This window comes from Pan paniscus, chromosome 7 (assembly GCF_029289425.2).
Source record: "Pan paniscus chromosome 7, NHGRI_mPanPan1-v2.0_pri, whole genome shotgun sequence".
Taxonomy (NCBI): domain Eukaryota; kingdom Metazoa; phylum Chordata; class Mammalia; order Primates; family Hominidae; genus Pan; species Pan paniscus.
Window position 1 is genome coordinate 114,391,644 of NC_073256.2, and position 14,603 is coordinate 114,406,246.

At 40.2% G+C, this 14,603-nt stretch overlaps 2 protein-coding genes across 13 annotated transcripts in view; one reads left to right on the plus strand and one right to left on the minus strand.

The window, feature by feature from the left end:
- Window positions 1-14,603, plus strand: part of CPQ (carboxypeptidase Q) — a 625,632-nt gene that overhangs the window by 420,454 nt on the left and 190,575 nt on the right. For all 10 annotated transcript variants that reach the window (XR_004673002.3, XM_003821683.5, XM_034966385.3 and 7 more), the window contains exon 7: window positions 4,645-4,846. Coding sequence is in view for 9 of the 10 variants with exons in the window: in XM_003821683.5 (XP_003821731.2) it covers window positions 4,645-4,846 (202 nt within the window). In the remaining variant the exon portion in view is untranslated. The remainder of the gene's footprint in view (window positions 1-4,644; window positions 4,847-14,603) is intronic.
- TSPYL5 (TSPY like 5) overlaps window positions 1-14,603 on the minus strand; it is a 347,974-nt gene that overhangs the window by 111,082 nt on the left and 222,289 nt on the right. The gene's annotated exons all lie outside the window — the stretch shown is intronic.

The window sequence follows — 14,603 nt, forward strand, 5'->3', positions numbered from 1 at the left end:
TTTAATGTATACATTTAACTACGGTCTTTGTATTTCTGAATTAAAGTGAGGACTTGTGGCCTGACAGAAGTGACTTTCAGGAGACCCAGCAGTGGAGAGGTTGAGAGCACTGCTTAGGAGGTAGAAGGAATTCCTCTGGGTTGGAATTCTGGCTGCACCACTTAACTAGCTAGGTAACCATGGGAAAGTTAGTCAACCTGACTAAACCTCAGTTACTTCATCTGTCAGATGAGAAATATAAGAGCACTTAAAGAATGATCATGCACACTCATGGGATGAGCTGTAAGACGTTACACATAGTGTCTGGCTCGTAGGAAACATCACAGAAATTCTGCCTAGCATCGTTGTAATCAGCTAACAGAAGGGCTTATATTGAGACCATCCTTGAAAATCTGAGAAGTGTTGATGCTCAGTGCCAAGAACAGTAACAACAGTAATGCTACTGTTTACCAAGTGCTAGTTATGCCCTAGCCTTTACAATGTACTGTTTTTGACAATTCCATGAGCTGGGTACCATTATCATCCCCATTACAGCTAAAGATTGGTTGATGTGAGGGTCAAACCCAGTCTGGATCATTCAGAAGCCCACACTCTTGATCTCTCTGCTAAAATGGCTGCCACATATATAGCCTAGGGCACCTTTGAAACCTTCTTTATTTACACTATTCTCTACGTTCCTGTCAACATCCTGTGACATTGCACAATGGCATTCACAAACTGTGAAGTCCCCTGTCCCTAGGACATCTGTTCATTTGTAGTTAAAGAGGACCAGGAAGCACTTAATGAACACATTATTAGAAGCCCTGGTTTTCAATTCATGCAACCATTTTTGCTTTGGTTTAAGGGCCTTTTCTTTAAAGGTGCTTGAAGCTTCATATGGACAGGCTCATTATTCAAGCTTTTGTCCCAACCTACAGATGCAGAAGCCAAGGACCAAAGTAACACGACTTGGGGACAGAGGGAGAGGCCATTCACCTGCCTTGGTAGCCCAGTGTATCAGTTGCTGAATCAGGAATACAACAGACTGAGCCCAGGGCAGTGTCCAACTCATCAGGCTGCTCATTAATGTTGGGTCTAACAGCCAAACTGCTAACTAGCTCCACTTTTTAAAAACTTCTATTTTAAGTTCAGGGGTACATGTGCAGGTTTGTTACATAGGGAAACTTGCCTCATGAGAGTTTGTTGTACAGATTATTTTCTCTCCCAGGTGTTAAGCCTAGTACCCATTAGTTATTTTTCCTGATCTTCTCCCTCCTTCCACCATCCACCCTCTGGTAGGTTCCAGTGTGTGTTGTTCCTCTCTATCTGTCCATGTGTTCTCACCATTTAACTCCCACTTATAAGTGAGAACATGTGGTATTTGGTTTTCCATTTCTGCCTTAGTTTGCTAAGGATAATGGCCTCCAGCTCCATCCATGTCCCTGCAAAGGACATGATCTCATTATTTTTGTGGTTGCATAGTATTTCCTGGTATATATGTACCACATTTCCTTTATCCAGTCTATCACTGATGAGCATTTAGGTTGATTCCATGTCTCTGTTATTGTGAATAGTGCTGCAGTAAACATACACATGCATGTGTCTTTATAATATAGAATGATTTCTATTTCCCCTTAACTGGTATATACCCAGTAATGGGCTTGCTGGGTTGAATGGTAATTCTGTCTCTAGGTCTTTGAGGAGTCGCCACACTGCTTTCCACAATGGTTGAACTAATTTACACTCCCATCAACATTGTATAAGTGTTCCCTTTTCTCCTCAACCTCACCAGCATGTACTTTTTTTAGTTTTTAATAGTTGCCATTCTGACTGGTGTGAGATGGTATCTCATTGTGGTTTTGATTTGCATTTCTCTCATGGTCAGTAATATTGAGCTTTTTTTCATATGCTTGTTGGCCACATGTATGTCTTCTTTTGAGAAGCCTCTGTTCATGTCCTTTGCCCACTTTTTAATGGGGTTGTTTTTCTCTTGTAAATTTGTTTAAGTTCCTTATAGATGCTGTATATTAGACCTTTGTCCGATGCATAGCTTGCAAAACTTTTCTCCCGTTCTGCAGGTTGTCTGTTTACTCTGTTGATAGTTTCTTTTGCTGTACAGAAACTCTTAATTAGGTTCCATCTGTCAACTTTTGCTTTTGTTGCGATTGCTTTTGGCATCTTTGTCATGAAATCTTTGCTAGTTCCTATGTCCAGAATGGTATGCCTAGGTTGTCTTCTGGGTTTTTACAGTTTTGGGCTTCACATTTAAGTCTTTAATCAATCTTTAGTTGATTTTTGTATGGTGTAAAGAAGGGGTCCAGTTTCAACTTCTGCATGTGGCTAGTCAGTTATCCCATCATCCTTTATTAAATGGGGAACCGTTTCCCCATTGCTTTTTTTTGGTCAGCTTTGTCAAAGATCAGATATTTGTAGGTGTTCAGCCTTATTTCTGGGCTCCCTACTCTGTTCCATTGGTCTTGTGTCTATTTTTGTACCAATACCATGCTGTTTTGATTACCGTAATCCTGTAGTATAATTTGAAGTTGGGTGACGTGATGCCTCCAGCTTTGTTCTTCTTGCTTAGGATTGCCTTGGCTATTTGGGCTATTTTGGGGTTCCATATGAATTTAAAATAGTTTTTTTCTAGTTCTGTGAAGAATGTCATTGGTAGTTTAATAGGAAGAGCATTGAATCTGTAAATTGCTTTGGGCAGTATGACCATTTTAATGATATTGATTCTTCCTATCATGTAGCTCCAATTTTAACCTACACAGTACATGACTAGAAGCACTTTGCCTGATTTTCTTGTTGGAAGAATGGGATCTGCCTGCAATATGGAAACCCTCACAAACAAGATGACTCAATTCTGTTTTCATTTGCAAGATATATTGTGAATGTTCTTTTCTCCTTTTTGCAGGAGAGGGAAAGGGTTTAGGGTTGTGGGTGTGGCAGGGCATAGAAGGGAAGAGGCTTAGGACTGCCAAATTACATGTCAACCTGCTGACTTAGCATCAGTGTACTAGTTAAACGAGCCCTGAATGTAAGACATTAATGCAAATATTTTGCATATTATTAACTCTAATGATGCTACCATAATGCAGTATCCTCAGCTGAAAGCTGAGGTGGCATTTTTTATTATAAATGCCCTGGGTCTTCCACTGAAAATCACCATGAAGACAAGTCCCTTAGAAGTGAGAGCAGAAATATGAACAGAGTTCTGCATCGTTAACCTTCTCATCATTAACAATAACAAAAAATATTGGTGTCCCAGGGCCCTGCATTCAGTAAATGCTGGCAACATCTTTCTTTAGAAACTGTCACTGCTCTTGCCCTTATAACTACAATATACTTCCAAAGCAAAAGGTTAGGCAATCATTGTAAAATGGAATCTGTTTTAGAAAAAAATACTATGCAATCCCCAAATTGTTATGTAGGTGGAAAATCATTCTAAACGCAGAACAAGTATTGCTTACCCTCCAGTGCCATGCTAGTGATAGTAGTGTGGAGTCTTGGAAAGCAGGGGGTTTCAGAGCCAGCGCTACCATTTGCCAGCTGTATGACATTGAGCAAATCGCTTGACCTCCCTGATTGTCAGATCCTTTCCTATAAAACAGCAACATTAATAATACTGCTTTGTCTATTTTATGAGTTGCCAAAGAACACCAAAGGAGATTGCAAATGTGAAAGCTCTCTGGACGCAATGTACAAATGTTATTATTGATTTTTTACTAGGTGAGTAATGAGGAATGAGTAGCAGTGTTTGTCCAAGGATAGCTTGGGAATAAGTCAACCAAGGTGGCAGTTGGTAGGTCTTGAAGATGTGGTTGGCTCCTGGGAAACAGATGAGCTGGCCAGTTTGAAGGATCTTAAAGTTGCAAGTTTTCGGGCTGGGTAGCAATTTAACTGTGCAACCTGTCAAGAGCCTATTATATTCTAAATTTGTGCCGTGACAATATTGGCTACATGAAATAACTGTGTGCTTTCTTACCAGACTTTATTTGGAAAGAGTTTATGAACTAGTGGCCTGGCAGCGTTGCCTGGAATTAACAGTGCTGTGGTTTTACACCAGGGAGAGCAGTGTTTCATGCCTTGTTCTATTACCTCCCTCCCTGGAGATTCAACAGATGGAACAACAACAAAATCAGAACCCCAAGACAAACCTGTCAGCTTGATGCCTTTAAGCTTCGGCAGAACTCACAATTAAGATAAGATAGAATATCCATTTAGAGGAAAGAGGTGCAAAGAAATAAGTTCACAGAGCATACCTTCTTTTGTCTGAGCATGGCTAATACTATCTGGAGATCCCTGCCACATAGGAGGAATTGTATACTGGAACACAGTGAACACTTAAGAAAATTAGTTGAAAGAATATTATTGCTAGTAGAAATAACTGAACATCTTTAATATGGGGCTTTATATTTCCCTTAATTATATTTTTTTAATCCTTTCAAGCCAACTCTTGAGTTTGGCAAATCCTAGGCTGAGTAATTGTGCATCTCAGAATGGTTAGATAATATGCAGAGCAGACCTTAAGTCAGGCACAGCAACATGTGTTTTGGCACAGCCGTAAGGATGTAAAGTATTTGGTAATTGTTGTTTGATAGTTCCCAAGGAGAAAGCACTGAAGCAACAGATAAGAACCAAACAATTTTCTCTTGTGTTTAGGTAAATATTTCCAACTACAGTCTGGTGATGGAGTCTGACGCGGGAACCTTCTTACCCACTGGGCTGCAATTCACTGGCAGTGAAAAGGCCAGGGCCATCATGGAGGAGGTTATGAGCCTGCTGAAGCCCCTCAATATCACTCAGGTCCTGAGCCATGGAGAAGGGACAGACATCAACTTTTGGATCCAAGCTGGAGTGCCTGGTAAGACCAAAAGATGAAGTTGTGTTCCTTATATATTGCCAACAATTTAAAATAAAATTTCTGTTTTAATAGAGCACAGTGAATACTGGTAGGCCAGGTTGTCCACGGAAACCTTAAGCTTTTGTTCAAGGTATAATCTGATGATTTCCAAAACTGGGATAATAGTCCTCACCTTGTATTTGTTTACCCATCTGTATCCCTCCACTCTTTCTAAAGTATAAGCTCCTCACTCCCAGAGATTCTGATTTAGTCATTCTGGAATTGGGCCTAAAAATCCATTGTTTTGTTTTGTTTTTTAAGGAGGTATCTTTGGTGATTATAGCACAAATGATCTCATAACCAAAATTTGAGAAATAGAGTAGAAGGCAAATATTACTACTAATATCCTTCTAGTTCTAGTCCTGTGCTAGAAAAACTTCCCTGATCCAAATAATTCCCTACTAAAACACTGTGGTATCTGAAATTTCACCATTAGAGATAGATTCCTTGAGGGTGGGGTACTTTCTTTTAATCATGTTTTACCTTAATGCAAAGACTCCTGTGCAAGAGGTTGAGCATAAACTAATTTACCCTGGGCAGTGATTTATCATGTGAATATCCTGAAGAGAAGTCCTAAGTCCCTGGGGTCAGGGATGAAATTATGAAATGGGAGCGGACATGAGGAGGTTACTTACAGAAATACAAGCTGGAACAGCTGGAACAGTCTTTTTTTTTTTTTTTTTTTTTTTTAGACAGGGTCTCACTGTGTAACCTGGGCTGGAGTGCAGTGACATGATCACAGCTCACTGTAACCTCCACCTCCTGGCCTTAAGCAATCTTCCTGTCTCAGCCTCCCGAGTAGCTGGGATTATGAGTGTGCACCACCATGCCTGGCTAACTTTTGTATTTTTTATAGAGACAGAGTTTCGCCATGTTGCCCAGGCTGGTCTCCAACTCCTGGGCTCAAGTGATCTGCCTGCCTTGGCTTCCCAAAATGCTGGGATTATAGGCATGAGCGACCATGCCTGGCCTCTAGAACAGTCTTAAAGAAGACAAATGTATACTACTTCACAAAGTTACCTAAGCCTGGCCATTGAAAAAGTTTACTGATATTGTTTGTGACCCGAGGTTGCTTCCTCAACACCATTATATCCATAATCCAAAAAAGTTAAAGGATCCATCTGCAAATTGTTCTGTATTTGTACTATACACATAGGAAGCCTAACATTTGAACAGTTTTAACATTGCTGTATTCAGAAATATTTCTGTGGCTACAAACATTTCAGAGGTACTAAAACAGTGTCTCTGGACCTACTCCACTCCAGATTTTTTTTTCCAGGCTGCAAAGTAGATTTTACCAATAGTAACATACTATATAGATTTAAGATTTTTAAAAAGCTTATTCTTGCAATACTGCAGATTTTTAAGGCATATTTTAAGTTTTAAGGTTTATAATAATCTTTCATAACTAAAAATAAAAGGAGCTTTTCTGTACTCTAATAGAAAGACCAAAATTATTTTCCTTTGTTCTTTGTTCTGTGTATGTTAACATATTTTGAAATCTCTTAAAGCAACATTTCCATTTACAATGCTGTACTTCTCCAGACAGATCCAATACTATCTACATATGTGTCATTGATAAACGTGATCTAAGTGTAGGGGAGAGAGTCTGCCCTTTAAATTATATAGAATCATTTGTATGAAATTCTAGATTTTTTCTGAGCCTGAAATATTTCAACAGGAACTTCTTAAAAATTGAGAAACCCTGAATAAGCTGCTGTGTGGTAGCTGTGAGGAAAAGACTGGTAGACTGTGGGTGAATGAGAGTGCAGACTGGGGGTGGTTCAAGGTGAGGTAAGGAGCTGAAACCTAAGACAGAATTGGGAACAAAAACTTGTCCCTCCCCATCCCAGGTATTTCTTTTTTGTTGTGTTTGATCATTGAGACTTGGCTCTAGCTTTTTTCCTTCACATGTACATGTTGTATAAGAATGGTTCTGTTTGGAGTGATCAGGTTAATTTGATTCTTTTCACCTAAAATAAGAAAGCATTTTCTGTCTTTGCCATGGTTTAAGATGAGGTCAGATTTGATTTCTACCTAATAGAATGGAGTGGGGAGACTGAGCCCATTATGGTTGTATAAGAATTAATGAGGCCGGGTGCAGTGGCTCATGCCTGTAATCCCAGCACTTTGGGAGGCCGAGGTGGGTAAATCACTTGAGGTCAGGGGTTTGAGACCAGCCTGACCAACATGGTGAAACCCCAGCTCTACTAAAAAAATACAAAGTTAGCCGGATGTGTTGGTGCAAGCCTGTAATCCCAGCTAACTGGGAGGCTGAGGCAGGAGAATTGCTTGAACCCAGGAGGCGGCAGTTGCAGTGAGCTGAGATCATGCCACTGCATTCCAGCCTGAGCTACAAGAGTGAAACTCCATCTGAAAACAAACAAAAAAACAAAAAAGAATTAATAAGAGTTAAAATGTGTTGAACTCCTAATATGTAGGAAGTACCTAGGCTTTTTGCAGACACTGTTTTATCCATACAACCATCCTATGAAGGAGGTACAATTATCATTATCCCTATTTTGCAGATGAAGAAACAGACTCATAAGGGTTAAATGACTTGCCCAAGACTATACTGCCCTTAGGGCAGGAGTCACCCTGAGAACAGGCCATTTTGGCTTCAAGGCTGGTGGCCCTTTTCTCACAATATGCAACAACACTGAGGGGTCTGGAATGCTGAGAAGTCTCCAAATCTCTGGCAGTGTCTAAAATGTTTATCTTACTCAGCTCTTGCTTATGCAAAGGATTTCAGTCCATTCCTGCTCCACAGTGATTTACCCCTGGGAGAAAGGAGTTTGTTATTGTAAATAACTACTTATATCTTCTCACATTCTTTGTTCTACTCCCTTCTTTAACTCTGAAAGATCAGAAAGGTTTACATAAAGTCAGTAGCTCATTTAGATGACTATAAATGTTTCCTTGAATGCTGTTTTATTTCCTTTAGAGCATTATAAGACAGAACCAAATTACTGCTGTCTTCCTTTTATTACTTTTGAGTTATCCTTTGATATTTCAAATTTGGGCTACTCCTGGAAGAAACAATGGTACTGCTTATAACTCTTGTCACCTATTGAAAATTTCAGGAACCTCACTGTGTGCAGTGGCTTACCCCTGTAATCCCAGCACTTTGGGAGGCTGCAAGGTGGGAGAATTGCTTGAGGCCAGGAGTTTAAGACCAGCCTGGGCAACACAGCAAGACCCCCATCTGTCTCTAAAAAAAAAAAAAAAGACAAGGATGAAGAACCATATTTGGGTTCTTCATCTTTTTTCTAAAAGATGAAGATGAATTTGTCTGAAAAAGAAAAAAGTAAAAATATATCAGTTGTGTACCCTATATTTGTGAAGGCCTGACAAATTATAGCTTAAAGCTAAGGGTAGGATTCTAAATACTAATTAAGTTATCATTTAAATAACTGCTCACCTAACTTCTAAAAAATTAATGCTAAATAATATTTCTAAACTCCATCCTTTTTTCTTTCTTTTTTTCTTTCATGGATTCAATAAACATTTATTGAGTCCCTACCATGTTCTAGGCCTATTAAATTTCTATAATTTGAGGTGACTCTATGATGACTAGACCCCAATATTCCATGTATACTATTTACCAAAATACTGATAGAACTGTATATCTATCACACAGATAGAATTAAAATTCAACATTGCTTTCATTGATTATAGAAGACAAAAGGATCAATTTATAATACGGCCATCTTTGGGAGAGAAAAGATGATATCCTTTACCCATCTAGATGATATCTATAATGGACAGAATAACTGTCAACATTAATATAAGGCTTTGGGGAAAAAAGATTTTCTTTAAAAGTATCTTGGATGTACTTTCCACATAAACTCTTTGTTCTAGATCTTCAGATTCCAGCCTTCTCCCATGTCCACCTCCTTCCATATTCCTATTCTTTCCCTCTAAATCCTCAGTGCTCTTTAAGGTTCATTCTGTATTCATTGGTGTTCATGAATCCTTCCTGAGTCCGTAGTGCTCTATTGCTTTTCCAAATTTCTAACGCGCTTCAAGTCTTTGTCCCACAACCTGGCATGTGAATTACAAACTATGATGTTGTTCTTGGAACACTAGGGGCTTATGTGCATCCTGCTGCCTATATGCAGTGATCAGTTCTTTGAGGTTAAGGTCAATAATTTCTCATTCTTTGCCTATTCCATAGCTGTCGGTTTAATTTTAGGAGACATTTAAATTCTTATAAATCTGACTTAGCAGAAACAAAAACATTGAAATAATTATTGTCTAGACAAGCTTTTAGATAACCTTCAGTTTAAGAATATGAAGAAAATAAAGGATACTAAGAGCCAAAAACGTATAAAAAATATTGGGAGAATGATATAAATTGGGAAGCCTAGAGCAATAAGGATTATTTCTCTTAAAGGAGCAAAGACTGAGAGAAGATGTATCTTTCAATACTTTAGTGATTCTCACACATAAAATGGTGAATTGCTCTTCCCTGACAATTTGAAAGACAATACAAGAAATGACTTAAAGTGACCTAAGAGAGATTTAAGCTAGTCTCTATTCACTCCAGATAATAGAGAGGCTTTAAATCTCAAGTTTTTGCCTGATTCTCCTATATGAGCTCCAGGTTAGGATGAAAGGAGTCTATTTCATTCTGAGTATGTCACCAATGAGGTATAATCCATGGTTCTTAGATGTCCCTAAGTGCATCCTTCTTGAATATATTTCTTCTTTAGAAACTCTTTCACAAAATATACATTAATGAAAGAAAATTAAATACCCTCTTACTGTGACCTGAGAGAATGAGCCCACTCTTACTCTATATCTGCCAAGAAGAGTTTACTCCTCTGCTTCAGAATCTGAAATTCAACTTTTTGTTGTTGTTGTTTTTAGGGTGGTGGCTTGTGGTAGACGGTGTATTGCAAGGAGTTAGAGGACTTGAGTGTATATTCTGACTTCAAAACTTCTAACTATGTAGGCAAACGGTGTAATTTTTCTAAGCCTCATTTATTTGTTATTAAGCATCCTTATTAATCAACTATGGTATGGTACTGGAGAGTCAGTAGTAAGAAAAGACAGATAAGATCCACGCTCTCACAGACAACACAGACTAGTAATGAGACTTGGTTATTTCATCTGCAAAATAAGTCTGGTAACCTATGAGTCATTATTTCTACCAGGCCTCCACTTGTGTTCTCCTCCTCCTCTGTCCCCTATCTCATTAGCAGGCACTATAATTCAGAAACCTCAAAAGCACCCAGGACATAAAGCCAAATGTTTACAAGTCCTGTTTACTCCAAATCCCTGCTATTTCTTAAACCCATTCCCTCCTCTCCACCCCACAGACCTTGTCTCACCAAAACTCACTGATTCCTACAGCAGCCTCCTAGTAATATCCCAACCTGTGTTTTTAATCTTCTTTCACCTAATTGGCTCACTGCTTCTAGAATGAACTTTCTAAAGTGAAAATCAGTATATCAACCTGGATGCTTTTGGCTGCAAAATGAAACAGAAGACCCAGTCAGAATGGCAGTAAGGGGATGATGTTTTTAAATTCGCTTAAAAAGAACTTTGCAGCAGGTGTTACAGAGTGCATAATTTGGCCATTTGACCACTTCAGGGATGTTGGTTCTTTACATCTTTCCATGTTGCCATTCTCAGCATGTAGACTTTTGTCAGGCCTGTCTCTTTGTGGTCCCAGGATGGCTGCAGTTGCTCTAAGCAGCACATTCTCATACATTGTGCAGTAGTGGAAGAGAGAATGTCTGTAACAGATATCCCTTTTGAAGAGTGAGGAAATGTTTTCTAGAAGCCCTAAAACAAGTTTCTTAAACTCCATATTATTGGCCAAAATTGTGACATATGTCTGTGGCTAAATCATGCAGAGGCGATAGAGTGGAATTACCTAGATTGGCTTATACTGATCAAATTTTACTTCCTAGGCATAGGGTGGGGCCCAGTATTCACTGAAAAACAACTTCCTGAGAAGCTGTTTGAGAAAAATTGGGATTCTTTAGGGAAAAAATGATGATATCTGTTGGGTAAATAATTAAAAGTAGCTGCAATATCTGATCATCCCTGCTCCTTGCTTCCAATCCTCCAGCATCGCCCTGCTGTCTCCAGAGTATGTATGAATAAAGTGTTCACCAAGTATGGCATTCAAGGCCCCAAATCTCAGAAATCACCGCTAAATAACTTACTCATGTAACCAAACACCACCTGTTCCTCAATAACGTATGGAAACAAACAAATGAAAATGGTAATTTAAAAAAAAGAAATCAGGGGCATCCAAATCGGTAAAGAGGAAGTCAGACTGTCGCTGTTTGCTGATGATATGACCGTATACCGAGAAAACCCTAAAGACTCCCCCACTCCTTTCTATCCATCTCTCAGTCATACAAGTCTAATTGAAGTTCCAGGCACACCCTGCTGCTCTCATACTTCCTTGCCACTGGACCTGCCCTATTCTGTCTTTTTCACCAGTTAATTTCTACTCACTCATGATGCAGCTCCTTGTTCTCCTCCTTCTCAAACCTTCTGCAATCTGCTACAGTCTGAGTAAATGTCCCCTGGGTACACTCCTACAATGCCCTGTGTTCACCTCTCCTCTTAGTACTTATCTTGTTCTCCTAATTGTGATCAATTGTGAATTCCTCAGAATTCTCAGTGCCTACAAGTGCCTGGCCCTAGACAAAATGTCCATGACTCAAATGCTGAATAAGCAGGATCCATGTCTGTAGGAAGAGTAAGATAATGCCAATGAGGTTTATTAACTATAATGCAAGACACAACTGTAAGTTATGATTACTTTAGTAATGACATCACTCATTGAGCTGTCCTCTTTCATTGCATATTGTGTTGTTTTAAAAATCATATTTTAGTTTATGTCATCTTTTCTATAATAGTTCAGACTCCACGTTGAAGTACCAAATACACAGATTACTCAGAATTTCACGTATTTTCCATCTTGCTTATTTCTGCCCAATACCTCATATGGCATTAAGCAGAACTAAATTAAAACTTTCCATTTCTACATTTGCAAAGGCCTTTCCTCTAAAATGTTCTAAGAAAGGAGACATCAGGACACAAGTAGAAATGGTACTGTAAAGTAAATTGAAGGTTCAGCCTCTGGACCCAGGACTCCTGCGTTTTCCAATCACCAGATGGAATAGCGCAGCCCAGCGGTTCTATATCCCCTGTTGTCCCTAATTTAAGGGTGCCTCCCTTATGGTGAAAACACTGTGCAGTGATGTTTGAAGGGATTGATGCTCCATGGTAAGCAGACTTCGCCCTACTGGGAACATGAAAAGGAACCTCTCTGATTTGTGGCTGTAACCCTCAAGCCCTCGTTTAAATAGCCAGGGCAGTTTCATTTAATCAACAAGCATGTGTTGAGTGCCTGCTGTAAACCAAACGCTGAGACACTGAGGAGAGAGGATGAAAAAGACTCAACAGGTCTCTGCTCTTGTGTAGTTTACATTGTGATGGAGGGGTGGGACACTGGGAAGATATAGACTATAACTAAGAAATAGATTAAGAATAGAGAAAAACAGTAGACATTGATAAAGGCTATACAGAGAATTATAGTAGGTGGTTACCTCTTACCTCTTTAATTCAGATGAGTCAAAGCTCTTGCTATTCACTGACTGCTATTTGCTTGACAGCAGTGTATGACATCCTCATCAATATTTCATTCCTGGAAATTGTTCATCAGAACAGCTTATAAGCTTCTTCTGCTCTTCCCTCTTGCAGTAGATCTGCTTCAGCTCAAACAGAAACCACTGGGTATCTTGCCCAAAGCAGACCTGGCTCATGCCTTCTAGGATAATTACCAAGTAGGAGAAGAGCAAATTGTTATACCATTGGGCAGTTAGTCATGCACTGCTTTATGAAGTCTCTTCTATTGTTGCCTTGAACTGTTTTTTAAAGCACACACTTTAACTTTAAAGTTAATATACTTCGTACTTTATCTCCTTAACTGGATTGAGGATGAAGAGACTATTTTCTTCTTGTTCATATACCCACGACACCCATTATTACTTGGCATATAAAATGTATCCAGTAAATGTTTACTGATTAGATGTATTGATTTAAAGATGAAAATAAGCTAAGGAACAATAATAGGAAGTTTTTGGTATAGTACCAAGATAAATAACACATGCAGAATAACGGCAGGGGCACACAGGTCAGAAGACAAGAAAGACGTGGAAGAGAGGAGCTTGAGCTGGACATTGAAAGATATGTAGTATAAGAATGGACAGGCCAGGCGCGGTGGCCCACACCTGTAATCCCAGGACTTTGTGAGGCTAAGGCAGGCAGATCACCTGAGGTCAGGAGTTCAAGACCAGCCTGACCAACATGGTGAAACCCCCTCTCCACTAAAAATACAAAATTAGCCAGATGTAGTAGCGGGTGCCTGTAATCCTAGCTACCCGGGAGGCTGAGGCAGGAGAATCGCTTGAATCCGGGAGGCAGAGGTTGCAGTGAGCCAAGATTGTGCCACTGCACTACAGATGTTATGCCCAGACCGTTAGTTCCCCAAAGAAGACCACCAGAGTCCAGAGTCAAAGCCAAGCGGCAAGGATCTTTACTACAAGTTCGAACCTGGTCCCTCCATTCCACAGCATACAAGAGGGCCCTGAACAATGCGAGTGTTTGCTTTTTATAGCCTGAAAGTTACAGGGGAACAAAGGAATTCTTTTGGTTCCCGCTCTTTCAGTAAAACTTTGAACGGCTGTCCCCTTATCGGAGACTTTCCTGGTGGTGTTTGTACTGGGCTCAGGAAGTTTGGGAGATATATGGCGATATGTGGTGGGATGGGAGGATGGGATGTGTTTGTACTGGGCTTGTTTGTTTTGAGCCCAGGGCTGAGGAATGTGCCCGGCTCCTTTCATTCCCCCCTTTCTTTTCAGGTATTTTTTAGAGCCAATCTTGGGTCTTATAAGTCTGTTTCTGTTTCAGCGTTTACAGGTTGGTATTGGGCTCTGAGGACCATGAGTTGTACAGTGTTAAACCTTTCTTTAACGAACCGCAAAATTCTGTTAACAACACAAGGTCCTACGGTAAGCAGAAATAGTAGGCTCAGCAGGGGTCCAAGGAAGGGGGCTAACAGAGAAAACATAGATGAGTTCCACCATTGGTCTGCAGCTGAAGCAAACTGCCGTGTTCTTACTTCTGTGCTTAACTTGCGTAACTGTTGGACCCGGTCTTCCATGAGCCCTGATTCATTTATGTAGAAACAACAGTCTTCCTTTAGAAACATACACGTTCCCCCTTTTTCAGCAGTGAGTAGGTCTAAGGCCCTCCGGTTCTGCAAGGTTACCTGTGCTAGGGACGTCAGCTGCCGCTGGAGGGAGGCAAGGGACTCAGCTGACTCCTCCATAGCAACGGCAAATTGTTGGTACAGCTTGTTACTTTCTATGAGGGTGTGACCTAGGGCTCCCCCAGCCAGTCCGGCCGCCATGAAGGATGCGGTGAGGGAGATTCCTGTAATGAGGGGGAGAAATATGGCTCATGCAGGTCTCGGTCTAGGGTCTGGGTGAATAACAGCACTAGTCCAGTTACCGGTATACCCTAGGAACTCGCCGGCAGTAAGTAGAGTTAACCGGGGAACTAATGTGACAGGAAGACACAGTAGGTTGGTAACAGAGGGGCTTGATAGGTTTTTAGATAATGTTCCATTACACCAGAAGAATATGCCTGACGGAGCCCTTAAGGTGATATTAGGGGGCATTGCAGT